The sequence below is a fragment of the Misgurnus anguillicaudatus genome, chromosome 11 (assembly GCF_027580225.2).
Source record: "Misgurnus anguillicaudatus chromosome 11, ASM2758022v2, whole genome shotgun sequence".
Classification (NCBI taxonomy): Eukaryota; Metazoa; Chordata; class Actinopteri; order Cypriniformes; family Cobitidae; genus Misgurnus; species Misgurnus anguillicaudatus.
Genome location: NC_073347.2, coordinates 15,069,275 through 15,097,031, shown reverse-complemented (window position 1 = coordinate 15,097,031; position 27,757 = coordinate 15,069,275). Strand labels below are relative to the sequence as shown.

General features: G+C 40.1%; 2 protein-coding genes and 1 long non-coding RNA gene across 3 annotated transcripts in view; 2 read left to right on the top strand and 1 right to left on the bottom strand.

The window, feature by feature from the left end:
* Positions 1–1,358: 1,358 nt before the first annotated feature.
* LOC129416098 (alcohol dehydrogenase 1) lies at positions 1,359–14,460 on the bottom strand. Its single transcript, XM_055170352.2, has 9 exons — positions 14,307–14,460; positions 5,257–5,358; positions 5,032–5,173; positions 4,850–4,937; positions 4,267–4,486; positions 2,866–3,126; positions 2,629–2,761; positions 2,418–2,556; positions 1,359–1,685 (listed from the first exon to the last, which is right to left on the bottom strand). The coding sequence occupies exons 1-9, from the start codon at positions 14,322–14,324 to the stop codon at positions 1,655–1,657; spliced, it is 1,134 nt and encodes a 377-aa protein (XP_055026327.2). The 5' UTR covers positions 14,325–14,460; the 3' UTR covers positions 1,359–1,654.
* A 307-nt stretch (positions 14,461–14,767) lies between these two features.
* The window catches only part of LOC129416100 (uncharacterized), a 61,341-nt gene continuing 48,351 nt past the window's right edge, over positions 14,768–27,757 (top strand). Inside the window, exon 1 of the long non-coding RNA XR_012372133.1 lies at positions 14,768–14,828. This is a non-coding gene — a long non-coding RNA (uncharacterized lncRNA). The remainder of the gene's footprint in view (positions 14,829–27,757) is intronic.
* On the top strand, positions 24,925–26,931 carry LOC129416099 (uncharacterized). Its single transcript, XM_055170353.2, has one exon. The coding sequence runs from the start codon at positions 25,429–25,431 to the stop codon at positions 26,047–26,049; it is 621 nt and encodes a 206-aa protein (XP_055026328.2). The 5' UTR covers positions 24,925–25,428; the 3' UTR covers positions 26,050–26,931.

Sequence of the window (27,757 nt, the reverse complement as noted above, 5' to 3'; positions counted from 1 at the left end):
CACACACTGCCAACACACATTTATGTCCAAACACCTTGTAAAAGTATATTTTGCATAATATGTGCCCTTTTAAAGAGTTCCGGTTATAAAATGCTAGATGAACGCAACAAATAATCTAATGCACACCTCTGTTTGATTTTATAGGCAATAAAAATGCTTATAGAAACAACCTGCTGCCATTTTAACCATTGATTTTCAAAACCTGTTGTAAACATGGTAAATGTAATAAACGGATACAATTTTTACACGCATGGTTGCTGAAAGCATAATCAGATTAGCCAGAAGATTTAATAATGCTTCAAATAGGAGTTTTGTTCACCAAATTGAGTGTGAAGTTTTTGGTACTATTCAGTATGTTTGTTTGAAATGAGTGTTTTCAGGAATGTGGGTCATAATTAAATTTTAGGCAATTCCGACAGAAGCAGCTGAAAATGTTTCTGCGTTTACCCAAGAGGCTTCATATTTTGAATTATTGTTTAATTTCCACTGCCTCACGCTGACACATCATTTAAAGGTGCAGTGTGTACATTTTAGCAGCATATAGTGGTAATGTTGCGAATTGCAACCAACGGCTCAGTCCACTGCTCTGAACTCTTGAAACACAGAGAAGCTATGGTAGCCGCCACCGGACAAACATGTCATTGTTGGAGACAAGTAAAAAAGTTTGTCCGTTAAGGGCTTCTGTAGAAGCGTGGCTCCACAAAATGGCGGCTTCCATGTAAGGGGACCCTCTGTGTATGTAGATAAAACGTCTCAATCTAATAAGGCAATAATCACATAACGGTTAATTATGAAAAGTCTTTATACACCCCTGATAATTTAGTTTTGTATATTATTATGCATTTTTGTCAAGAGATCCTTCTAAAAATTACACACTGCACCTTTAATTCTTACTGTGCAACATCTTGAATATTTGAAGATTTATGTCTTTACTTCTATAGGGTGGTTTCTTGGATAGGGTTTAGATTAATCCAGCACTAGGCCTTAGTTATATTAGGACATTATTACAAACATACCTACAAAACAAGCAATACTATATGTTAGGATATTTCAATACAAGTTGTTTTTGAATTAAGGCATATCAAACATGCATTTTAATCTGGAACTATAATAAACCCTGCCTGGGAAACCGCCCCATCAGAAATAGTTTTTAACTGGCTGCAATAAGTCTTTTTCTACTACTCTATTCCCCCAGTTTGTCTCTACCTCTCAAAACAAAGCAGAAATGTTGCCAGATGGTTTCTGCATTTCACAGGGCTGAATAGAGAAACAGACAGAGGTAGGACACATGTAAACTCTGGAGGAGTGAAATAAATCGACTTGACAGCATCAAATTGATTACAAAAAACCACATGAAATGATTTACATGCTTATTTTTATTTGCAAAAGATAACTTTAATTGTTAATGTTCGTGCATTATAAAAGAGTTTAATAGATTGATATAAACTTTGCTTGGTTACAATACAACTACATATAATGTTGTCTTAATGTGCTGAAATGTCTTTTTTTACTTAGAAACAAGTGAAACAAAGCACTTTATAAAGCAGTAAGCTAGACAATGCAATTAAAATGGATCCTTGAACCCTGTTGTTATACATTACAAACAGGGAGGAGGCAAGTAGCGACTCTTTAACTTTTGGAAGAAGATTGCCTTTTATTTTGATATATTCAGGATGGTTCGAATGCTGAAACAGAAAGCAAATATAAGAGGTTTTTTTTACAGTTAAAGGATACCCCACTCACCCTCAAGCAATCCAAGATACATGTGTCCATCATTAAGATGAACACATTTGTAGTTAATTCTCTTCCATGCTTTATAATGCTAACTTACAGGGATCAAAAAAACAACTTTAAACTTTTCAAAAATACATTAAACCTGCAAATTGCATTCGTCCTTTCCAGAGGTAATGCACACGGCTCCAAAGGTCTAACAAAGGTCTTCTGCTGGTAGTCAATGCGATTTTGTAAGAAAAATATTTAAAACTTTATAAACACTAATGACTAGCTTCCGGAAACAATGCCATCTTGGACTCAAAAAATGGTGTAGTTACCAGAAGATAGTTATTATAGTTGATAAAGTTTCAAATATGGATATTTTTCTTACAAAATCGCATATATTGCCTGCAAAAGATCCCTATCAAACTCTTGGATCCGTGTGAATTATTTCTCTGAAGGATGGATGCACTTTTATGGGCCTCAAAGTCAGAAGTTGTAGCCCTGATCCCTGTTTTCTACCATTATAAGCTTGGAAAAGCAAGGACATTACTAAAATAAGTCATGCGTTCATCTGAAAGATGATGGACATATGTACATCAGATTGCTTGAGAGTGAGTACATTTGATATTTGGCTGGTGTAACGCTTTTTATTAATACAGTATTATTAACTATGAAATCAAGATAAAGTTTTAAAACTGTACCATTCTCCAGTCTTCATAAGGTTGATGGCATCATTGACCTTCTCCAGAGGCATGTTGTGGGTTATGAACTCATCAAGCATTATTTTGCCAGACATGTAGTCCTCAACAAGTTTTGGAACACACTCCTTGCTCTTAAAACCTAGAAAAAAGTCACAAAAATGATCAATCTTCCAGTTTCTTTGACAAGATCCTTGAAAGTCAGCTTGTGTACCTCCAAACAGAGAACCCTTCCAAGTTTTCCCAGATATGAGCTGAAGGGGCCTTGCGGAAAAGTCTTTCACATCAGTCCATCCGACCAAAACACTCACACCCCAACCTTTAACACATGACTCCAGTGCACTCCTCTATAATTAAAGACTTGTTTGTTTACATTCAGAAAGATTAAAAGATAATTTAAGCTCCTTTAAATGATTCAGTAAATGTACATTGTCTGTCTGTCAAAGCTTACCATTACTTCTGTGTTGCCTACACACTCAAGAGAGAAGTCCACTCCTCCATTGGTCATCTCTGCGAGCACCTCGCTGATAGGTTTATCGTATGATTTCGGATTCACAAAATCGGTGGCACCGAACACCTTTGCCTTCTTAAACTTCTCTTCGTTAATATCAACGGCAAAGATCCGAGAGGCTCCTGCATTTTTACAGCCCATGACTGCGGCAAGACCCACCGCACCCAGCCCGAAAACTGCACACACGGAGCCCGGTGTGACCTTATCAAGCAAACATAAACAACTTGATATCACCTTATCCTTCAGTGGCTCAAAAAGTTTTCCCACACTGAAAAATGTATGAATTTGATTGCATTATATATAAGAAACAAACAAACATCTTCACCAACAGACATTTTATGGTGAGATTTTAACCCAATAAATGTCACTTAGTTTAAAGGTCACGTTCTTTCTGATCCCATTTTTTAAACCTAGATAGTGTGTAATGTTGCTAACACTGAAACACTTCAGTCACTTCCTGCCCGCTGTTGGAATCGAACCAGCAACCTCTGGGTTACAAACAAGTCTCTCTATCGACTAGGCCTCCCATATCTTAAATGGTTGACTATTACCTATAGTCATGCCTAACAACGCCCCTTAGCTGTTATAAAATGCACTGGTAACCCATTTCTTCTGGCTTATTGCTTTAGGCTATTCATATGTATTAATCATGTTGATACAACAATGTTGATTATTTGTTAATAAACACATATAGGCCTTATCATGTTATATATACATATAGGCCTGTCATTGACATCCAAATGACGTCCAAAAAAATTACCCATTTCAAGGTCAAATGTTGACCGTAAATATGACGTCCAAGTAGTGGACCTAGTATGGACGTCGAATAGATGTCCAGAATTAGTCATGGGCTGACGGACCCAATATAGACATGATCTGCACGTCTATCCGACGTCCGGTGTTTAGTGGGTGACCTCACTAGAACAGTTTTTTGACTTAACTTCGCCCACAGAAATACGTCAGTCGCCAGCTAAGCTAACGGCAAGCTAAGCTGCTATCGAATCACAACACACTAAACAAACTACACAATCAGAACTCGTTACGTATTTCTGAAGGAGGGACTTCATAGAACAAGGAAGACATCAGCCTGTTTTGAGGACAGTGAAAACAGCGCTATACAGATACAAAGTACATAGTGTGAAATTTTTTTTTACACGTGAAACATGAACACATGTTATATTGGGCACTGTAAGCTTCAAAAACACAGAAAGAACGGGACCTTTAACATTTAGTTATATGATGCAAAGACATTCAGTATTAAGTGTCCAAATATTTTTTGGGGGCCAGTGTAAATAGTTCCTGTATGTCTTTCTTAGCATGTTAATGTACAAGTATACATACTGCAGCCGTATTGACAGCTGCTCCATAGCCAGTAGAGACGCCACAGGCGAGCAAACACACACGATCGAGCGGAGCATCGTCACGGATCTTTGTCACAGCGATCTGGTTCATGACAGTGTACTCGGAGAAGGTGCTGGTGCCCACGAACTGCAGGATAGGCTGACCACGGCAAGTGAAACGTGTTGTGGGATAGGACATCACATCACAATGCTTGTTGGCCCTGCCAGATAAAAAAAGCTTTTAATCAAGAAATAATCCCCCCTTTTTCAAAAAATTTTGCACCTAAAAAGTTACCTCAGAGTAACATATTGGTACCAAATGTATACTTATCAGTATCCTCTATCACATATTAGGCCCTTTAAAGGGTACTGCCCCAGTGACAGCTTAACCATGGCTTTACTACAGTTAAAATAAAAAAAACAGGGGTAGTGTAGTAAAACCATGGTTTTGTTGATAGTAAGTAACACACACACACACACACACACACACACACAAAACATGGTTACTTTACCTTGTCCACAATAAAATCATGGTTAATTTTCATAAGGGATGATTTTTGTTTAGGTGTTTGTGTGGTTCTCACCAGCTACGATCACACATGTTTGTTTTTGGATATTTGCAGAACCTGCATTCTCCACACTGACAGAGAAAGAGCGTGATGACTTTATCCCCTGTTCACCAGAATCCAAAGACACAATGAAATCACATTTAGATCACATTTCCAGCACGTGAAACAACAATAAAACTGTGGTTTTATTTTATCACCTGGTTTAAAATCAGTGACTCCAGGTCCCACACTCTCCACCACACCCGCCCCTTCATGACCCAGAACAGTAGGGAAGCCCTTCTTCAGCTGACTCTCAAACAGGTGATAAAGATCGCTGTGACACACACCTGTAGCTATAACCTACAGAACAGCAAAATATTTGTTAACCTGGGATTTCATGGCACCAAATGCTTTAAAAGTGGGTTTGTGAAAACGTTTCCCACCTTAATACGTATTTCTCCCTCCTGCGGTGGTGCCACCTCTATTTCCTCCATCACCAGGGGAGCATTGGGTTCCCAGGCAACAGCAGCCTTACATTTAATCACCTAAAGCACACAAATATATTGCTTCAGTGTGTTGGATAGACTACTGAGTATTTGACTGTAGATATAATTGTTTTTCTGGTGCAGTTGTAACTTTTCTGCTCTTTAGCTGTTAGTCGGGGAGCCAAAGTCTCAAAAGTTCATTAAAATTGGTTGAACCTGACATGGTCTGCCATACTTTTTATTTATGTTTTTTTCTGTTAACTTTGACCCCAAGAACCAATAATTGAAGAGTCTGCTCTGCCGGAAATATCGCAAAAAAATTGTGGTTGTTTTAGTGTATGCACCCTTCATTTTTATAAGAAAATTGTGAAAATTTTTTTTCCTCAAATTCTCAGTGGGTTGGGTAAGCTGTCAATAAATGCATTCCAGATACACAGAACACATGTGCTGACAACATCCACTGAAAAAAATAACTCTTAAAACACATTTCGGCATAATTTTGCATCAATTTAATGCAAAAAAGTAGCACTATCCTCTTGTCATTGGATTGTCAGGTTGAGCTTCCAGAACTTTCCTGTGAGAAACATGAGGAGGCAGATACCAGGATGTTTGCTCACATTGCATACTCAGTACAAATTCTGCACCACAAACGGGCTGTAGTGGTTGCAACTGAAACAGATGTGATCATGATGTGCATGTACTACATCACTCACATGGATGGGCTGCAGGAGCTGTGGGTGAAGATGATGGATATCTTCCTACCTGTTCATGCCATCACAGAAGCTCTGACAGGGAACTATAATGTTGCTGCTTCAGATCATACATCCCTCAGCACCTACATACTTACCGGATGTGACACAGTGAGCTATCTGAGCTAAAGGCGGGCCTACACAACTGCTATTAAACACCTGACAGACCTTCTGCCACTGTGCAGGTGTCACGGAGCGACTTTTATAGGCGTAACAAAAAGGGACGAAGATCGTTCCGCCCCGGATGAATTTTAATGAAACACCATGCCAGTTCCAGCTTACTCCGGGCAGAAAAACAAGAGAAATCAGGAGTAATGTCGATCAGGTGTGCATGAAAAATGTGACGTTCAGTGATTGGGCTTTCACGAGGAGAAGCAGCTCATAAAAAGGGCATTTGAGAAGCAGGAAGGGGGTCAAGTTCGCTCTGGGAGCCGGTTTGCTTGTTATGAAAGGGGGGCGGGTGAGGGAAAACCCAAAAACGAACACAGAGAGCAAAGACAAGCGTCGGGAAAAGGAAGCCATTGGCGGATAAGAAATAGCCTTCAAGGAAGGAGTGGACAAGCCACGTCTATTCCGGCGTAAGTTAACCTTACTTGAATACTCACCTGTAAACCTCCTTGTCCACCCAAGCTAAAGCTCAGTGTGTCCACCCGCCTGTTGTAAGTAAAGCTTACCTGAATGCTCACCTGTAAAGCCTCCCTGCCCGCCCAAAGCTAAAGCCCAGCGTATCCACCCGCCTGCCATAAGTTAAGCTTACCTTAATACGTACCTGTAACGTCCCCTGGCTGCCCATAGTTAAAGGTCCTGCATACTTACCTGGCTGTCCACAGTTAAAGGTCCTGCATACTTACCCGCCTGTCCAAAGTTAAAGGCCCCGTATACTCACCTGGCTGCCCACAGTTAAAGGACCCATATACTTACCTGGCTGTCCACAGTTAAAGGCCCCGTATACTTACCCGGCTGCTCAAAGTTAAAGGCCCCGTGTTCTCACCCGGTTGCCCACAGTTAAAGGCCCTGTATACTTACTAGCCTGTCCGAAGTTAAAGGCCACCTGTATTAACCCGTTTGCCCCAAAGTGAAAGGCCCGTATACACCATTGTCTATCCAACGTTGAGAGCCCTGGGAGCTTACCTGTTGGCCCAAAGCTCGAAGTCCAGGGTACTCGCCTGTATGCTCGTTCATTCAATACTGAGAGCTGGATATTGATCTGAGCACCCTCCAGGGACCCCTGCTGTACATCAAACACAGAGTGATCAGTGGATGAACCGTAAGCCTTTGGATAACCTACAGTTAAGTACAGTTGTTGTTTCTGCCTACGTACTTACCCTTGCAATTTCATCTGTCATTTCCCTGTTGTAAGCCCAGGGGCAGAAGTTTAGAGGAAGATACCTGCTGCCGCCTGGTGAAGCGAAGAAGGAAACCCAGGATCACTTACCTGCTGTGTTCGAGGCTTAGCTAGAGGCATTCCCTTCTCTACACCCTTGAGTCCGGGAGGACGAGCCTGGGCATCCACATTAGCTCCCCCAGCCCCCCATCTGATTCCAGCAGCCCTTTTAGTATTTCTCTTTTTAAAAATATAAATAAACCTGCTTTGGGACCTCCTCGGGGTAGAAACTGAGGGAGGAGCGAGACTCATGATAGGGGTGGTCCGCTCCGACCTGTGACACAGGTACGGTGATCCTGAGGAAAGTGTCACAGTGTGACCTTTTTCCTTGGGCGGAACCTAAATTTAAGATAGTTTCCGCCCGGACGACTTACCAGAAACACCGGAACTTCCTGTAGTTTTTCCAAGAGCAAATCAAGCCAGATGGGATACAGGTGCGTAAAATTAACACAGCGGTTAGCGATTGGCTGAAGAGGAGAAGGGAAGGATTATAAAAGGAACTCTGGAAATACAAACGAGCGATTTTTGTTGCTGTAGTGCTGGTGGACACACTTAGCTAGAGGCATTCCCTTCTCTACACCCTTGAGTCCGGGAGGACGAGCCTGGGCATCCACATTAGCTCCCCCAGCCCCCCATCTGATTCCAGCAGCCCTTTTAGTATTTCTCTTTTTAAAAATATAAATAAACCTGCTTTGGGACCTCCTCGGGGTAGAAACTGAGGGAGGAGCGAGACTCATGATAGGGGTGGTCCGCTCCGACCTGTGACACAGGTACGGTGATCCTGAGGAAAGTGTCACAGTGTGACCTTTTTCCTTGGGCGGAACCTAAATTTAAGATAGTTTCCGCCCGGACGACTTACCAGAAACACCGGAACTTCCTGTAGTTTTTCCAAGAGCAAATCAAGCCAGATGGGATACAGGTGCGTAAAATTAACACAGCGGTTAGCGATTGGCTGAAGAGGAGAAGGGAAGGATTATAAAAGGAACTCTGGAAATACAAACGAGCGATTTTTGTTGCTGTAGTGTTGGTTGCTGTCGCGAGTGTTGTTGTGTTGTTGTTGCCAAGGAGGCCTGGCGAATCTGGTAAACAGAGGAATTGGAGTTGGATTAACTTGCCAAAGCGAGTCACTGGGTCGAGTAAGCTGAAGACAGTTGCTGTTATGATGTGGATGTACCGACACAGTATGCCATTTTGGGGTTAAAGAATATTGGGAGAGCACTTACCGTAGCGGACGGCGAAGACCATTAACAGCGGAACTCCAGCTGTGAACAGGACCAGAAATAGCAGCGAAGCCTCAGAAAGGGTGAGTAAACAAACTAAACTATTTGGAAGAATTACTCAAAGTGTATTACCTGATCTTGTGTTGTGAGTTTACCACGTAGCGTTGCGGCCCCACTGGAAAGGGAAGCGTGGGCGACCCGGGGAGTAACACTGGAAGTATAAAACGCACGTGAGTGGCATTGAAGTCTGTATTACAAATTGAGAACCCCAAGTGCATTACCTACTCTTGTGTTGTGAGTTTATCACGAAGCGTAGTGGCCCCACTGAGGAGTGAAGCGTGGGTGAGCCGAGGAGCATCAGTAATAACTACAGGGGGTCCTGTGTCCATCTTCTATTCGCTTCTTCCCCTCCACCAAGAAAATCCCCCAACCAACCGCACGGCGGGCCCGGGTCGAGTTCTGGCTCAGTCCGTAGTTCACTAAGTGTGTGTGTAGTGCAGTGGGTGAGCTTTGTCTTCATTTGTGTGTGTACACCTAAAAGCTTGCAGTGTCGTGCTGTTCTCATGCTGACAGAAGCCACTTCGAGGCCAGAGGAGTCGTGAGGAGATTCCAGCCGTTGAGGTCTGTGGAGTGTGGGTTGAAGAAATTTGCAATTAGGATTTCTTGGAGGGTAAAGCGACGGATCTTTTCTTGACGAACGGACGGGCAGTGGTGAAGCATCTGTTTACCGAAGTGAGTAAACTATTTTATGAATTATGCTTTTGACGAAGGGTCATTGGGCTGACATCTGCACGAACTAACTGTCCTTGTGTGGAGCCTCTTCAAAGGTTTGGCCCTGTTCCATGCCTCCAGCACTGTGAGTGGAGGAAGAACCAGGGAAGCGTTAGGCTCTACACATCCATACTCGACGTCCCCCTCCTGCCCCTTTGGAGGTCGTAAGTCGAAGCCTGTCGTGTTGAATCTCCATCTTATTAAGTCCACTGCCCCAGAGTAAAGTTCATGTGGAAAGACCATTGTGTTGAGGGAAATTAGGAAGAAGTAAAGTCCCAGTCTTGTATAACACTTACCTCTGCTTACAGCACGAACCTGAGGAAAAGAAGTAAAGTCCCAGTCTTGTATTAATTACCTCTGCTTACAGCACGAACCTGAGGAAAAGAAGTAAAGCCCCAGTCTTGTACCACTTACCTCTGCTTACGGCACGAACCTGAGGAAAAGAAGTAAGGTCCCAGTCTTGCAATACTTACCTCTGCTTACAGCACAAACCTGAGGAAAAGAAGTAAAGTCCCAGTCTTGTGTATTACTTACCTCTGCTTACAGCACGAACCTGAGGAAAGAAGTAAAGCCCAGTCTTGTGTACTAATCACCTCTCCTTGCAGGACGAACTGGAGGAAGGAAGAAAACGTCCCTGCTTGTGTAATACTCACCTCCACCGGGATAGCCTCCATTAGACCCTCAACCAAGAGCCTGAGGGCGAGAAAAGGAGAGAGCAGAAGATTAGTCATCTCGTCGACATCAGCCGTTGGAGCACCCCCGGCATAGAGTAAGATTTGTAGTCAGCACACTAAATACCTTTTCTTGTGATCTGCCTCCAGGAGAAGAGGAGCGCGCCACGGGTTCAAGGGACCAAATCTGAAGGAGCTCGTCTCCCTGTCCCGTGGAAACTCCGCCTGGAGGCACGAAGGAGTTGTTTTAATTGCCCCTTTTTCCCTTACCCGCATTATTTTAAGTAATTTAATAAAGATTCATTTTAATTATACTCATTCCTTGTGTGTCTGGTCATTGGGGTGGCTTTGGGACCTCCTCGAGGTGGAAACTAGGAAGAGGCGTGACTCCATAGCATCTGAGTCCGCTCCGACCTGTGACAAAAGCCTGGATGTTCAGGAAAAGGTTATAACAACAGCATGGCGATACAAGGTGTCATTCTATGACAGGAGTGACTTTGATAGTACTCTAGAGCAGTGGTTTTCGATCTTGTCCTGGGGGACCCGCAGCTCTGCATATTTTGTATGTCTCCCTTGACTGACACACCCAGTTCTGTTCATGGATCTCTCCCTTAATGAGCTGATGATCTGAGTCAGGTGTGTTAGATAAGGGTGACATGCAAAATGTGCAGGACAGTGGGTCCCCTAGGACAAGATTGAAAACCACTGCTTTAGAGCACTGCGAGCCCATCTCTTTGTGAGCATCAAAAGAGACATGAGTTGCCTTCCACTAACTAAAGATAAATTCCTATTACACCTTCAACGATCCCTGCATCAGTTGGCTGGTTGTAAGTGAGCAAACATGGTTCAGCCAACCTACTCATCTGCCACTGATTTTGGGAGACAACTTGTCAATGGCAAATTGGTGTCAACCATGATGCTGAAAGAGGCAAAACCTTCTGAACTCAAACACTGCAAATACTGCTGCAAATACTGCTGCAAGAAAAGCATGCATGGCCGAGGATGCCCCTGTGCAAGAGCCAATGTGAAGTGTGGCATTGCATGTCTCTGCACCGGTGATGTTTAAGGATTGAACTTGTGCTTGAAGGCAAGGACACGTAAGTAGGCTGCACGCGGCGTTTGTGTGTTAGAGAGAGAGGGGGTTGCATCTTTTATCGCGCTGCTGTATAACCCACCCTGTCGTTCTGGTTTGCTGTCTCCTCAGGTGGTGAGGGTGAAGGTCTGTCCCCAGAGCAGTATCTGCAGTATGCCACCCTTCTGATTATCCCACCTCACATGGACATGCATCTAGTTAATTAAATTGTTATTTTTTCCGTTAAAGGGACATTTCACCCATGGAAACATTCATCTTTATTGAAAGGGGGTCATATTTGTAGTCGAAATGTAACATACATTTCAAATGTTGTGCCTATTTGACAGAAAAAAAGACAGAAAGGGACTTTAGGGCACATTTGTATGGAAGACAACAACTCCCACAATGCACAGCTCTGCAAGCCACTACCAAATAAAATAGAAACACTTACTTTATAGTCAGACGTCCGTTTGTCCCTGCAGGCTTTGGCTGTCACTTCCAGTTGACCTTTGGTATTCTAAAATATGTATCCAGAATGCTGCTGTCCATATGCGGTGCGAAGCATGGGTGGTTCACCACACATATGTCCATATCCTCATCAGATGTAGAAATTTTGTCCAGAAGAAAGTGAAATCTTTGAAATTCTCTGCAGAAGACAGACTCAATTTCTGTGTCTGCAGGCACACAGCAAGAGGACAGGCACCACCAGTCCCTCCCAGCTCGAGTCAGTCCAGGCTCCTCGACTGCGACAGGCAGGTCTTCTACCTCGTCTTCTACCTTCTACAAGCAGGTCTTCTACCTCCTGTTCCTCCATCTGCCTCAGCTGCACTTCCATGTATTGTGGCTCATAAAGATAGCCACGAACATCCAATTCAATCGGATAAAATAAAGTCATTTTGCTGTATTATATTTATTGTGTGACACATTTCGATTGGGAGAACAGGGTTATGTTGAAATTAAAAAGATCCCTAGACCATGATGTTTAATAATGTGGACATTAACAATCATGTTATCCAGTGTGTCTTTCGGAATTTTGAAAGTAGCCAAAAATTCTATTAAGATTCTGAGCCTGTTGATTGCCAACTAGTAGTAAAATCCATTGATTTTGGTTGGATTTTTATATTTTTTTCTGTGGAATGAGTATACTGTTTGGTGAAAAGAATGGTATATTGACTGATGTCATAACTTGGGGTAATAGTTGATTGCCAATGAAGTAAATATGAAAATATTGGAAAAAAGTGAAAAAACGCCTACTTTTTTGCATTAAATTGATGCAAAATTATGCAGAAATGTGTTTTAAGAGTTATTTTTTTCAGTGGATATTGTCAGCACATGTGTTCTGTGTATCTGGAATGCATTTATTGACAGCTTACCCAACCCACTAAGAATTTGAGGAAAAAAATATTTTTCACAATTTTCTAATAAAAATAACGGGTGCATACACTAAAATAGCCAAAAAAAATTCCGCGATATTTCCGGCAGAGCCGACCCTCCAATTATTGGTTCTTGGGGTAAAAGTTAACAGAAAAAACACAAATAAAAAGTATGGCAGACCATGTCAGGTTCAACCCATTTTTGAGACTTTGGCTCCCCGACTATGTACTTGGAGCTTGTCCTGGACAAGTTGTCCAGACATTTGATTTTGGTCAATGAAAACATCTGTCTTTAAGCCAAGACTATGTGGCATTTCACAATCAGCGATAACTATTAACCCAGTACATTTTTATAGTTTTCGTCTTGTTTAAAGTTTGAAAACTACATTAAACTATGAAAATACAAGTATACATGCATACTGTCATGTCAGTGATTCTTGGGAATTTGGATAAAACAGGTTTAAATTTTGAAAAAAAGTTAGTCAAATTACAAAATCTGAAGGTATATCATTATAGACCAAGGTCTTGGCTGTTCAGCAATTTACTGGTGCAACCTCCCCTGTTCGTATTTTTTCATAAAATAGGCGTTTTTCCAGTTATTACTCATACAACGTTTACTTTAAGCCTAAATAGAAAAAGCAATGATTTTTTTATTTAATAAACATATTTTTGTATAAATAGAGACTATTAATTTACTAACTCAACAGCACTGAAGAAACATATTGTAAGCATATTCATTTAAAACAAATAAAACTCCGTCTGACGGTGGTGACACTAATATCTGACGGTGGTGACATTGGCCTCATTATTCCAAAATGTATACCACTCAAGTCAATGGCTTCTTGCTTAAACTTTATGTAAATAATTGGTCCAAAAATAACAACCCTGAGCACTGTGATGAACAAATATCAAATCGTAACTTCCTAAAATACATAAAACCTGATAGAAAAGACAGAAAACCTGACAGTGGTGACATCTGACGGTGGTGACAAAAACCTAATATAGATTAAAAAAATAGATGAGTGGTTCACATTAGCCATCTTGTTTCCCGTCTGTTGCTAGCTACTTCAGACCTCTTCTTAAAAATGATACATTTATTTCATAATGTAATCTAATATTTTTTTTTACAAAGATGACGGTGTTGACATATTATGGTTCTCACAGTAGTGTCCAAAAATATGAACAAGTTTAAGAGAAAATAGCAAACATACAGGAGCTTGAGTGATCTTGAAGCATGCAGTAGAGCTGAAGGTTTGAAAATGGGGTCCTCAGGAATGCAGTTGACCCTGTAGTTGTCTGATTTTATTGCTTTTTATAAATATCTGACGGTGGTGACGAATATGTGGGACACATTTTGAGCAATCACGAAATAATAGTAAATATTGTTCAAAACTCACTGTTTGTAGTTTTTAATACATATTACAATGTACCCTTTCATGCGGTAAATATATTATTCAATTCAATTATTACTTTTGGCTTTTTTAATCAAGTTGAAATGATTATCTCTTAACCGAGGACAGCTGATTTTGTAGGCAATGGGCCAGCATATAATCATTAAATTAATAAAAAATAAAAATAAACCTATAAAATAACCTTACATATGTGCAAAGGACCCCCTGATTATAACACTGATTCTTTTTCTTCATGAAAATGTTTTTAATTTCCAACAGAATTAGCACTTTTCTTAGTGGGACATGTTTTTACATGTTTTGTAAATGACTTAATATGTAAATGACATAAAAAGAGATCAAAAGACAGTTTTACGAACCTTCCCTGCAGTGGCCATCTCCCAATGTAGTCGTATTGTTGTGCTGAATGCAAAGAGAGCAAAGATTTTTTGCCTGTTGTTTTTGTACCCTGCTTTTATACAGATGAAGCAATCTCTCCACCCATCTCTCTCGCTCTGTCTTTCAAGTTTTGCTGTGTGCAAGTTTGATCTGCAAGATTACCCATTTCCCTTGGTCAAGTTCAATCATTGGTCAGTAAATAATACAATCAAAACAACTGCATGCTTTCTTATAGCTTTCATTTACCAGGGTGTTTCATGGGAATAAAGTGTTTTGTGAGGCTCAGCAAACACACGTTCTAAGATAAACTACTACAATAATTTCACAGGTATTTTTCCAACTATAGTTCCAATAGGGATAAATGTACATTCTCGGCTTAAGTACAGTATTTGTATCTGGTGTGGTGTGAATCCACCAGGTGTGAATCTATTTTTTTGTTTCAGACACCCATGATGCTTGTTCCTAGCAACATCCAGAGACCAGATATGCAGATCATCCTTTGGGTAAGTCTTTACTTTTGAGTAAATTATTAAGAGTACTAATAAGTGTGTCTCTTGCCATCTGGCCTGCAGGGTCACTGCCCCATTCTGACATACGACCCTGTTCAGTGTGTTAGAAAATGCTTGTGCAGCCTGAACTCTTGAACCTTGCAAACTTGCTTTTAAACGAATGGCCTTCATTTTCAGTGACATTCGATTTTTAAAAGGTGGCATGTTATTTGCAACAGTGCACTTCTGCTAGCCAACAAATTAACCACAAGTAGATGCATGCCCGCTTCAACATTAACAAGAAAAACCTGCAAAACCTTTCTATTTGTGTCTCTTGCATAATATGGGGTTTTATGCAAGAGTTTTAGGGACATAGACAAGATGTTTGAAACATTGTTGTGTGTTACAGTTAAGAAGCTGAAGTTTAATATTTATTTGAGCTATATGTCAGAACTCTGCGTTCCTATCAGGAGTAACATATTTGTGGACACTTACCACACTTAATAATGTATGAATGCCCATCAGTTGCCCTTTATGAGGTTCAGTAAATTTGTTACACAGGTGTACTGTCCACAATGTGTGTGTTGCTTGCACAGTGTCTGTAAAAATTAAAAAGCAAAGTACTTGCCATTCTCTAATTTTTTAGTAACGCTTTCATGTCAAGCTTCTCATTTCTTTCAAATTGCCACAACTACACAACTGTGCTAAATTTTTACGGAAACCCTTAAGGGCGATTTATAGTCGTGCGTAGGTTCGGCGTAGGCTATCCGTAGCCTGTGCGTAGCCTGACGCGCACCTCGCAAAATTTTTAACAGCGCTTCAGTTCTACGCGGACCGCAAGCGTTGTGATTGGTCCACCAGAACCCCTCCCGTCAGGTAAAAAAAACTGCGTCATAGATATTTCCGTTTGTGACGGTGAAAACAAAGATGAGCCAAATTAAGGAGTGATTTAACTCAAACTGCAACAAAAGTCGCTGTTTATTTACTTCCATCATTGCTGGTCTTCTCAAATTATACACAACAAGTTGCTGTTTCTTCTTCGTTTGTGGGTTAACTTGCCCGGTTTTTTTTCTTCTCTGACGGTCACGCTGCTACTGTGGTTACACGCATGGGTACTGCCCACCAGCAGTCGCGCGTGTTTGCACGTCAACGCGGACGACGACGCAAAAGTATAAATGAAAACCCACGCGGAACCTACGCCGTCGCTGCTACGCCGTAGGACCTACTCACGACTTTAACGAGCCCTTTAGTTATATACATAAACTGTAAAAAAAAGTGTTGTTACCCTTAGGTTTGTGAAGAGCATTTTGGAAGCCAATAGTTGATTGAGCCTGCCCTGACTACGCCCTTAAAGGCGGGGTGAATGATTTTTGAAAAACACTTTGAAAAAGGGAGTCAGACTGACTACCAAAACACACTTGTAGCCAATCAGTAGTAAGGGGCGTGTCTACTAACACGACATCGTTGCCTCAAAAGAAGGTCCAGATTCTATTAGGGCAAGCTTTTTTAGGTGATTTCAAATGTCAACATTGGCTTTCAGAGATCATGCATTTTATTATGCAGAACTTTAGGGCTTAAAGAGCCTCTATGGTCCGCTTCATGGTTTTACTTTTCCTTTGCTGTGTAAGTGTGTATTAGTACATGTTAACGATATGCATAAGGTACAAACCCCCAAGTAAACGATGACGTGAGTTATCGTCTCCAACATAAATCTCTTTTCTTGGATTATAACAAACAGACGGATTGTAGGCAACAGTTTACTTCTTGGGATTGGTGATGTAGACAAGACCGACATTATCATAATTCCTCCCACTCAGCCTGTAAGTTAACTCCTTTTAGCATTGCATTGTGACCGAATCTTTCAAACATGGTAAGGAGCGTCACATTTCCAGCTGACGTTGAGGTATTCAGCCCAATCACAACGTACAGATTAGCTGTCCAATCAGGGACACAGCGCTTTTCAAATTGATGAGTTTTGTATAAAATCAGCACGTTTCTGGAAAAAAGGGGAAATCTGGAGCTACAAAAATGTACGGTTTGTAGAAAAAAAAGGGGTTTTTTAACCATAAACCACGCAAACACATTGTATTATACCAAATACACAAAACACGTTTTTTAGAAATGAAAAAGGTGCACTTTAATACAACCCCAAAACAGAAAAAGCCGGGACACCGTAGAAACCGTGAGCAAAAAATGAATGGAACAATTTACAAATCTCATAAACTTATATTTTATTCGCAATAGAATATAGATAACATATCAAATGTTTAAAGTGATACATTTTGAAATGTCATGCCAAATATTGGCTCATTTTGGATTTCATGAGAGCTACACATTCCAAAAAAAGTTGGGACAGGTAGCAACAAGAGGCCAGAAAACTGGAATGTACACATAAGGAACAGCTGGCAGAGGACCAATGTTTAGGAATAGGAATGTTTTCCCATTCTTGTCTAAGACAGATTTTTAGTTGCTCAACTGTCTTAGGTCTTCTTTGTCGCATCTTCCTCTTTATGATGTACCAAATCTTTTCTATGGGTGACAGATCTGGACTGCAGGCTGGCCATTTCAGTACTCAGATCTTTCTTCTACGCAGTCTTGACATTGTAATTGATGCAGTATGTGGTCTGGCATTGTCATGTTGGAAAATGCAAGGTCTTCCCTGAAAGAGACGACGTCTGAATGGGATCATATGTATCTAGAACTTGGATAAACCTTTCAGCATTGATGGTGCCTTTCCAGATGTGTAAGCTGCCCATGCCACACGTACTCATGCAACCCCAAACCATCAGAGATGCAGGCTTCTGAACTGAGCGCTAATAACAACTTGGGTTGTTATTGTCCTCTTTAGTCCGGATGAAATGGCATCCCAGTTTTTCAAAAAGAACTTCAAATTTTGATTCGTTGGACCACAGAACAGTTTTTCACTTTGCCAAAGTCCATTTTAAATAAGCCTTGCCCAGGGAAAACGCCTGTGCTTCTGGATCATGTTTAGATATGGCTTCTTTTTTGACCTATAGAGTTTTAGTTGGCAACAGCGAATGACACGGTAGATTGTGTTCACTGACAATGTTTTCTGGAAGTATTCCTGAGCCCATTTTATGATTTCCATTACAGCAACATTCCTGTATGTGATGCAGTGCCGTCTAAGAGCCCGAAGATCACGGGCATCAAGTATGGTTTGTCGGTCTTGACCCTTACGCACAGAGATTGTTCCAGATTCTCTGAATCTTTGAATGATATTATGCACTGTAGATGATGATAACGTCAATCTCTTTGCAACTTTTGTCTGAGAAACTCAGAAAACTATTTTTCGCCGCAGTATTCGGGGAATTGGTGATTCTCTGCCCATCTTGACTTCTGAGAAACACTGCCACTCTGAGAGGCTCTTTTTATACCCAATCATGTTGCCAAATGACCTAATAAGTTGCAAATTAGTCCTTAAGCTTTTCCTTATGTGTACATTAAAATTTTCTGGCCTCTTATTCCTACCTGTCCCAACTTTTTTTGGAATGTGTAGCTCTCATGAAATGCAAAATGAGCCAATATTTGGCATGACATTTCAAAATATCTCACTTTCAACATTTGATATGTTATCTATATTCTACTGTGAATAAAATATAAGTTTATGAGATTTGTAAATTATTCCATTACTTTTTTACTCACAATTACTACAGTGTCCCAACTTTTTCTGTTTTGGGGTTGTATAATTCAAACGGATGAGTTAAAAACATTCACCCCCCTCACATTTGTCATAAAGGGCAAAATTAGCTATATAGACCAAAAACACTCTTTGTACCTGGATGTAAACACATTTATTTCTACTGTAACGTTGGGATGATTGCCTTTTGGAGCCTGTCTCTAGCGGCCAATTGTTTTGGCTTCACGATAGAGGTTGGTTTCCCCTTGGTTATATCCACTGTACAGAACAAATAAAGGGTTTAGATGCAAAACCCTCCAGGTGCGTTTGACGTTTTCTTGTAAATTAGCTTTTTTGATCAGGCTCTTAAATTTAGGCTCATTAATTTCACTTTAATGGCATTAAAACGTAATTAGTTAGTTATTGAAATGCCTCATAAATGTCACTTTAGTAATTTTATTAGTATTTAACAAATTTGCTGCAACCCCCTGTGCCACTTCTAAAAAAAGTCTTCAGTCTCTCTTTACTGTCTTTTCTATATAAAGGTAATAGGACCAATATGTGGGGTTTAATAGATTCTTTCAAGAAACCTGTATTTCTGAAAATGACCCGAGACCGGGATTAAGGAGGTTTGAAGCGCAAGTATTTGATGAAAGTATAAAACATGCCGAAAGCATTTGGTCTATATCATATCTCATTTTTGACAAAGGTTAAGTGGCTTTTGCATCTGAGCTCTTCAAATTGAGATCACTTACACAACCTCAATACCATTAACACACTTCTAAATGGACTTCTCTGCCTATATTATAGAGGCCTCTCTTGTGAAAACACACTATTTTGTGAGTAAATAAGTGCTTATTTGTTCTTCATTAACTAATGCTGCAGTGTCCTGCCGTAAGTAACCATTATGGTAGCGACTGTTTGCTATTAGTGTCTTATAGTTACAGCCTCTCATTCCTGTTATTAACTTATCCTATAGTTCCTAATCACTCAGCTTTAAGGTCCAGAGACTTGAGACAAAGCATCAGATGGTTTGGTGAAATGTGGGTGTGTGAGAGATGGTCCAGAAATCCATTTATATACGTTGCTATTGACCTCAGTGTGCGTGTGTGTGAGGTTGTGCGTCTGAAGCCTCTCTCTCGCTCTCTGCAGCTACAGAGGTTGGGTTGTTGGCAGGTATGAAGCCCCGCCGCTCACCTCGTTTGTCCAGCTTTTGTTTTTACAATATCATAGGGAGCTGTCTGCTCCACAGTGGGCGTGTGAGTGTCTGTGTAATGGCATGGCTCTGTTTGTCTGCATGGCTGATGTGGTTTGTTCAGCTGGTATTAAGGGTGGGACGGTATGACTAGGTCATTATGCAATCGATTGATTCATCATTTAAAGTAATTATATATGACAATTTAAAAATTAATATCAGTCTGTTGACTTTTTCTTTTTTTAATTAATATAATACCTTTTATGTGTCTGCAAATATTTAGGGAAAATATGTAAATAAAAATTTACATCAATTAGCTGTATTTTAGTTTATTTTAGTTATTTTAGAAGTAAATATATTGTTATTTCAATAGCATTGAACATGAATGTATCACTTGCCTACAGCCACAGTAACACATTTAGAAAGTTTTTTGTTGACTGTTATTTTAGCTTAACTGGTAGAGCACTGCGTTAGTACCATAGACGTCATGGGTTTGATCGACATTATGCTCATAAAACTCTCCTACCAACTCGTACCTGTCCAAACGTATCTATTGTGGTATTTCTACCATTAAATTTCTACCGTCATACCACCTAGCCCCAGCTGGACGTGTCTGTTGCTCCATTGTCAAGCTGTCATAGAGGTCTCTGGATCAGTGGTCGTGTTTGTATGTGTCTTCAGATATATTGTGATGTGTTCATAAGCTGACTGGAGACCAGATCTGTCAGTAGTTAGTCACAGTTTCTGACTGGTAGTGAGATACTTTTGTGGGAAGAAAAAATGTCTTGTGTATTTTACTATGCATTAATTGATTCATCGGTAACACTTTACAATAAGGGTGCACTAATAATCATGAATTCACGCTTAACTAATGCACAGATAATACTGAATTAATGTATTACTAATGATTATCTAAGCTATTCATTAGCTATTCATTAATGATTGCCTCATTAGCAACTAATAAAGAGTCTGTCTGATTAATATATTAGTTCATATATGAATGTGTTATTAATTAAATATTTAATTGTCGATTAATTCCATCATCACTTCTTTTATTAACTAACAGTGTTAATTTGTTAATTACCACAATGAGCAAAAGCCTTAGGACATCGATGTGTCGTCACGAGCCGCAGTGTTTAATTTGGATTTGTCTGCATGTTTTTTTGTCTATCAGAGTTTGTTACCATTCACTTGTACGACTGACAGACTGAAACGGTTGGACTTAAAAATGTACATTTGTGTTATGTATTAGCACGGGTGCCTGATTAATACGGATAACTGTGAGGTATCTGAACGTGTTGTCTAATTTTGATCAGTGTTCTTTTTGTATTATTTTTATATTATTTCATTTTATATATTTTTTTATGTTTTAATGTTGTGTTTAAATGTAGTGTGTTATGGAAATGTGTTTTTGGCAATGTTTTTGGAAACATTGTTTAATAAATAGCTTTTATAAACTCTAGTGATGGTCTTTAATTATTAATTAATCATTAGCTAATGGTTTGCAAATATATCATTATGTTGTGACTTTACTTGTTGAGGCACATTATTATTAACTCATTATTTAGTAATAGTATTAATTAACACACTACTAATGCTGTAATTAATAATATATTAATGCTATATTTACCTGTATTATCTGGAAGTTCAAATATAAGGCTTTGGATCATTGTGGTAATTAACAAATTAATTAACACACTTAGTTCATAAAAGAAGTGATGATGGAATTAATCCACAATTAAATATTTAATTAATAACAATTCATATATGAACTAATATATTAATCAGACAGACTCTTCATTAGTTGCTAATGAGGCAATCATTAATGAATAGCTAATGAATAGCTTAGATAATCATTAGTAATACATTAATTCAGTATTATCTGTGCATTAGTTAAGCATGAATTCATGATTATTAGTGCACCCTTATTGTAAGTGATACCGTCATTTTTTAATGCAAAGATGACATTGTTTGAGATGTCTTTGTTATGACAACTTGACATAAACCAATACATCAAAACTTGTCATAAATCTGCCATAAACATGACATATTATCAAACTTAAGATACTACCTATCTGTCACGGTTAATCCGTGTCATGTCTTGTCTCTGTTCCGATTGTTATCACCTGGACATTCATTGATTAATTACCTGCCTCATCACACCTGTTTGTCATTTAGTCTGTGTATATATACCTCTGTCTTCTGTTTCCTCACTGCTGGATCATTGTCATTGATACCCTGTCTGTTCCTGTGTTAATGTTCCTGTGTTCCTGCCTTCACCATGTCTGCCCTCGTGTTTTTATTATTAAATGTTATTTATTTTGAACCTTGCGTTTGCGTCCTGTCTCTCCAACCCTGTTGTGACAGAATGATCCAGCCAAACTGGACGCAGCAGGTTCACGGAGGGCGGCTCCCCCAGGAGTTTCGTCGAGGGGGAGTAGTGACATTGGGGTTCATTCCCCATCAGCCCCGATGTCTCTTGGGGACCACCGTGAGCGATCGCTCGCTCCTGCGGGAGGAGGATCGGCCCAGGCGGTCCCCCAACGGTTGAGTCGTCGTCGACAGTCCCTCGGAGGACCACCATCCTGCTCGCAGGGGGATCCGGAACGGACCACGCCCGATCATTTCCCCGGGGTGGCTACCGAGGGTCTCCGTTTCCGCGAGGGGATGGGAGATGATTTCCGGGGGCATCTGATCGTCGACGATTCCCAGGAGGGGGGTAATTCGTCTGCCTCGGTTCTCGGAGCGATCGCTCCGGTTCTCCTGGCGCAGTCTGGCCAACCGTCCTGTTGGTCTCATCCCGGCGGCTGCCGGCTTCGCCAGGGTCCCCAAGCCCTCCACCCCTCCCTTGGACTCTCGCTACCAGACTTTGTTTTTGTTGTGTTTTATGTGAGTGTCTGGTAGCCACTCGTAGAGGGGAGGGTAATGTCACGGTTAATCCGTGTCATGTCTTGTCTCTGTTCCGATTGTTATCACCTGGACATTCATTGATTAATTACCTGCCTCATCACACCTGTTTGTCATTTAGTCTGTGTATATATACCTCTGTCTTCTGTTTCCTCACTGCTGGATCATTGTCATTGATACCCTGTCTGTTCCTGTGTTAATGTTCCTGTGTTTCTGCCTTCACCATGTCTGCCCTCGTGTTTTTATTATAAAATGTTATTTATTGTTGAACCTTGCGTTTGCGTCCTGTCTCTCCAACCCTGTCGTGACACTATCTTTATGGGTTGACATTACATTAAACTGTCATTTAAACGTCAATAAGTGTTAATACTCTGTCAAATAGTTTAATAACAGCATTATGAATATTTTTCTTGACCTCAACTTCAGTGGTACAAATTAAATTTGCTATTAAGATGTCATTAAGTGTTATTACTATGTCAAATAATTTAAAATACCTTACCAAAATGCAACAGACACGTCAAGGGATTATATTTAACTTTACAGAACTTTACTTAACTGACAGAACTTATTCTTTCTCACACAGCCTGTTCTAAAATAGACATAGAAGAAAAACGAACAAAGCATTTAATTTATTTAATTAATTAATTTGATGTAATTAACAGTTTTAGCAGCGATATGGTGTCATGATTCTGCCCTCCTGTCATTGTTCAAGTCTAGTCTTAAGGCAGGATAATGACAGGCCCATGTTTTGTGTGGGATCACGTGGTCTCAGTATTGTTTTATTAGACCACGTGTTTCTCGTGTCTTGTCACTTTGTCTACCCTCCCTTATTATCCTCGTGTCTGATTGTTAACTGTGATCACCTGCCCCTCTCATTATGTCTCCCCTATATAATGTCTTGTATCCCTTTGTTCTGTCTGTTATCGTACTGTGTTTTTGACTGTGTCATTGACTGCTTTGTACTGTCGTGTGTCTTCTAGTCAAGTTAAGTAAACTGTTCTAATTAAGTATTCAAGTCTAGTCTAGTTCATGTGTTTATTCTTAAGTCTTGTTACCTTGTTGATGTAGTTTGCCCCCACGTGGGTTTTTGTTTCTGTTTTAGTCCAAATAAATATTAGTTTCATCCCGACCTGTCTGCACTTGGGTTCGTTCTCCAACCATTCCTGACAAATGGACCCAATGCTGCATTGCTTAACCCTCTAATGTACTGTTTTTATTTAATTTTATGTCTCGAAAAATACAATAAGATTAAAAATATATATATAAAAACAATTGTTATTATTATTATTATTATTATTATTATTATTGGATGATTGATTTTATTTCTCTAACACCTGGAGGAAACTAAAAAAAACATTATGGACTAAAGAATATACATGACACTGTTATTAAACTATTTAACAGAGTATTAACACTTAATGACATTTAAATGACAGATTATATATGTACCACTGTAGTTGAGGTCAAGAAAAATATTTATGACGTTGTTATAAAACGATTTGACAGAGTGTCAACACTTAATGACACTTTAACGACAAATTCAATTTGTATCACTGTTAAGAAGTGGTCAGTTATGTATGGAAATGTCAATTTGTCATGACAAGTTATGATGTATTGGTTCAACCCAATATCACGCAAATACGTGACTATTTCACAATGGACCAACGTGAAAATGACACGTTTTGCCGCGTTTGAACGTGAGCATGTCACGTTTCCTTTTTGTGTCACTTTCACGTTTTGGTTACTCAACTTTTTTGTCCTAATTTCTTACCATTGTCGCTTCGGTTTAGGGTTAGATTTACATAAAATGACATCCTTACCTAAACAAACTCTAACCCCAACGTCAGGGGACAATTGGTTAAAGTTTAGAAAATATAAAAGAATAAGTCTTGTATCTTTTTTTTTATAAACCAATACTTAAAGTGACAAATACTTAACGTGACATATAACAAAAGCACCAAATCTAACCCTAAACCGGAGCGAAAATGGTTTGAAAATAGGACAAAAAAGTTGAGTAACCAAAACGTGAAAGTGACACAAAAAGGAAACGTGACATGCTCACGTTCAAAAGCGGCAAAACGTGTCATTTTCACGTTGGTCCATACGTGAAATAGTCACGTATTTGCGTGATATAGGGTTAATTGGTTAATGTCAAGTTGTCATTACAAAGATATCTCAAACAATGTCATCTTTGCATTAAAAATTACATACTTGAACAAATGACACTTAATGACAGTTGTCATAAACGTGCATAAAATCTCCTTCATGTTCATGGCACATGTCATGTCATGATTATGAAGGTGTAATGTCAGTCTTATAAACACCCCTAAGTAAAGTGTTACCAACAATTAACAGTGATTATCTACAAATATCAAATTTTTGCCCTACTAAAAACCAGCATAAGTTGGTTGGCTGGTTCAAGGTGGGAGTAGCTGGGGTACGCTGGTCCTCCCAGCCTGAACAGCCAAGTCCAGCTTGGAAAAAAAGACCAAAACACATTTAAACCAGCATGCTACATCAGCTAAAACCAGGCTGGGTTGGCCACAATGCTACAACAATGCTACATCCTATGAAAAAAGTACACCTTTGCACCTCTAGAGTTTATTTTAGTACATCAGAGGTACATACTTTGTACCAATGAAAGCTTATTAGTACATTAAAGATATTAGTATCTCAATGTTACATAACGGTACCAAACGTATACATATCTGTACCTAATGGTACTGTATTAATTTTGCTACTTCAATTTGACTGTTCATTGTTGTGTTAATTTTGTGTTGTAGGAACTGCAGGTTCAGTAAGGATTAAAAGACAAATCCAACACATACTTCACACTGTATTTTATTACCCTCTCACAGTATTACATAAGCACCAAAATGCCAATACAATTTAGTGGATGGAAGTCCTACAGTGAGAAATCAAAGCACCTTAAAGCAGGTCAAGAACCCCAAAAAAGCCACGGCTACATTATGTACCACGGGACACACAAAAGCAATGCTACAGCTATCATCATATCATCAGGATTCAGAGCCCCTAGTGGAGGAACTCTGGGCCCTGGAGTCTACTGTAGCGGGAACATTGGCAAAGCCATGGGATACCCGGGATCCTGTGCTCCTGGTGACAGAGTTGTGTTCAAGCTGCGTGTGAAAGTAGGTAAAGTGAAGAGGATAGACTCCCAGGGTTTGCACTTAAAACTCAGTTGGCATCAGAATGGATACGATACAGCCGCCGTTGCTGGAATGGAAGAAGACTGCGTTTGGGACCCAAAGCGAATCACTGTGATCGGAATAGCACATTGCACAGATACCAACACTAAGAGTTCCTTGGAGAGTCTCATAAAGCAACAGGGACAGGTGCCGAATGGGAATGGGAAAAGTTTGGATCAGTGTAAGGGATGTGGAATGCAGACAAAAGATAAACACACAATGGTGAAATGCTGGTCCTGTAAGGCATCCATATGCCCTTTCATGGATAAGCATGTCTGCCAAAAGAACTGAGGGTGTGATTTTGTTTGTTTATTAGTTGTAATTTATTTCCAAACCATCACTACAAAAATGAACATCAATCAATGTTTTGGCAAACTGTATTAACTGTACATGTGTTTCTGTGTGATATCATCATTACATGGCTCTCTGGAATACTTGTGTCGAGGCAGGTCTGATCTACCCAGTCTCCTGGGGATGCTTGTGAATGGCACGAGGTGTGGAGGTTGTGCAGTGCATGCGCCGGATTCCACTTTGGCGTGCATGTGATGCGCCGGTCCTTCCCATTCACTTGAACGGTGCATCTTTTTTTGTCGTTTTATTTATTGGTTTCTCCATTTTTTTCTGTTTTTTAAAGGTGCAGTGTGTAATTTTTAGAAGGATCTCTTGACAGAAGTGCAAAATAATATACAAAACTATATTATCAGGGGTGTATAAAGACCTTTCATAATGAACCGTTATGTGTTTATTACCTTAGAACGAGACGTTTTTATCTACATACACTGAGGGTCCCCTTACATGGAAGTCGCCATTTTGGGCCGCCATTTTTCTACAGAAGCCCTTAACGGACAATTTTACTAAGTTGTATCCGACGATGACATGTTTGTCCGGTAGCAGCTACTGTAGCTTCTCTATGTGTTTCAAAAGCGAGGGGTGAGCACTGGACTAAGGCGTTGGTTGCAATTCGCAACCTTACCACTAAATGCCGCTAAAATGTACACACTGCACCTTTAAACCATTTTCGTTTAGGGTTAGATTTTAGATTTGCTTAATGAGGTTATTTAATATACAGGTTTCTCCATGTTTTTGTCCATATTTAAGCCATGGTCGCTTGGAGTTGGGGTTAGAGTTGGGGTTTTGGTTAGGATGTCATTTTTATATAACAAAAAAGTTGTTCTAGCCCTAAACCCAAGCGAAAGTGGTAAAAAAATAGCAACAGGGTTGAGAGGCCAATAAGTGGAGCGACAGGGGGAGATGCGCCGTTTGGGTGAATGGGAGGGACTGGCGTATCAAAGTAAAATTTTATTTAAATAGAATAATTAATTGTTTAATCATCAAAGGAACGCGCCCACATTTTGGGAGTTTGGCTTGTTCACCGTGTCCCCCAGAGTTGGATGGGTCCGTGCATGCCTCTCTCATCTCCGTGCGTGCTGTGGCTCTGTCTGGCGCGGCCCCCGCTAGCTTAGCTTAGCACAAAGACTGGAAATGCATGGCTCCAGCTAGTATACTGCTCCCAATAAGTGACAAAATAACGCGATCATTTTCCTATTTATGTGTTGTGATTTGTATAGTCAAACCGTGTACAAATAACAAGGTGATATGAGACACAGCGATCTTTTAACAGTATACATACTGAGAACTATATTCTCTGAAGACGAAGCACTGCCGCATGGGCGGAGTGATTTGCACAACTCTGACCGAACTCTCTGCTCCTCACCAGGGGCTTCTCGTGTGCTGCGAGCAGATCACTCCGCCCATGCGGCAGTGCTTCGTCTTCAGAGAATATAGTTCTCAGTATGTATACTGTTAAAAGATCGCTGTGTCTCATATGACCTTGTTATTTGTACATGGTGTGACTATACAAATCACAACACATAAATAGGAAAATGATCGCGTTATTTTGTCACTTATTGGGAGCAGTATACTAGCTGGAGCCATTCACTTGCAGTCTTTGTGCTAAGCTAAGCTAGCGGGGGCTGCGTCAGACAGAGTTACAGCACGC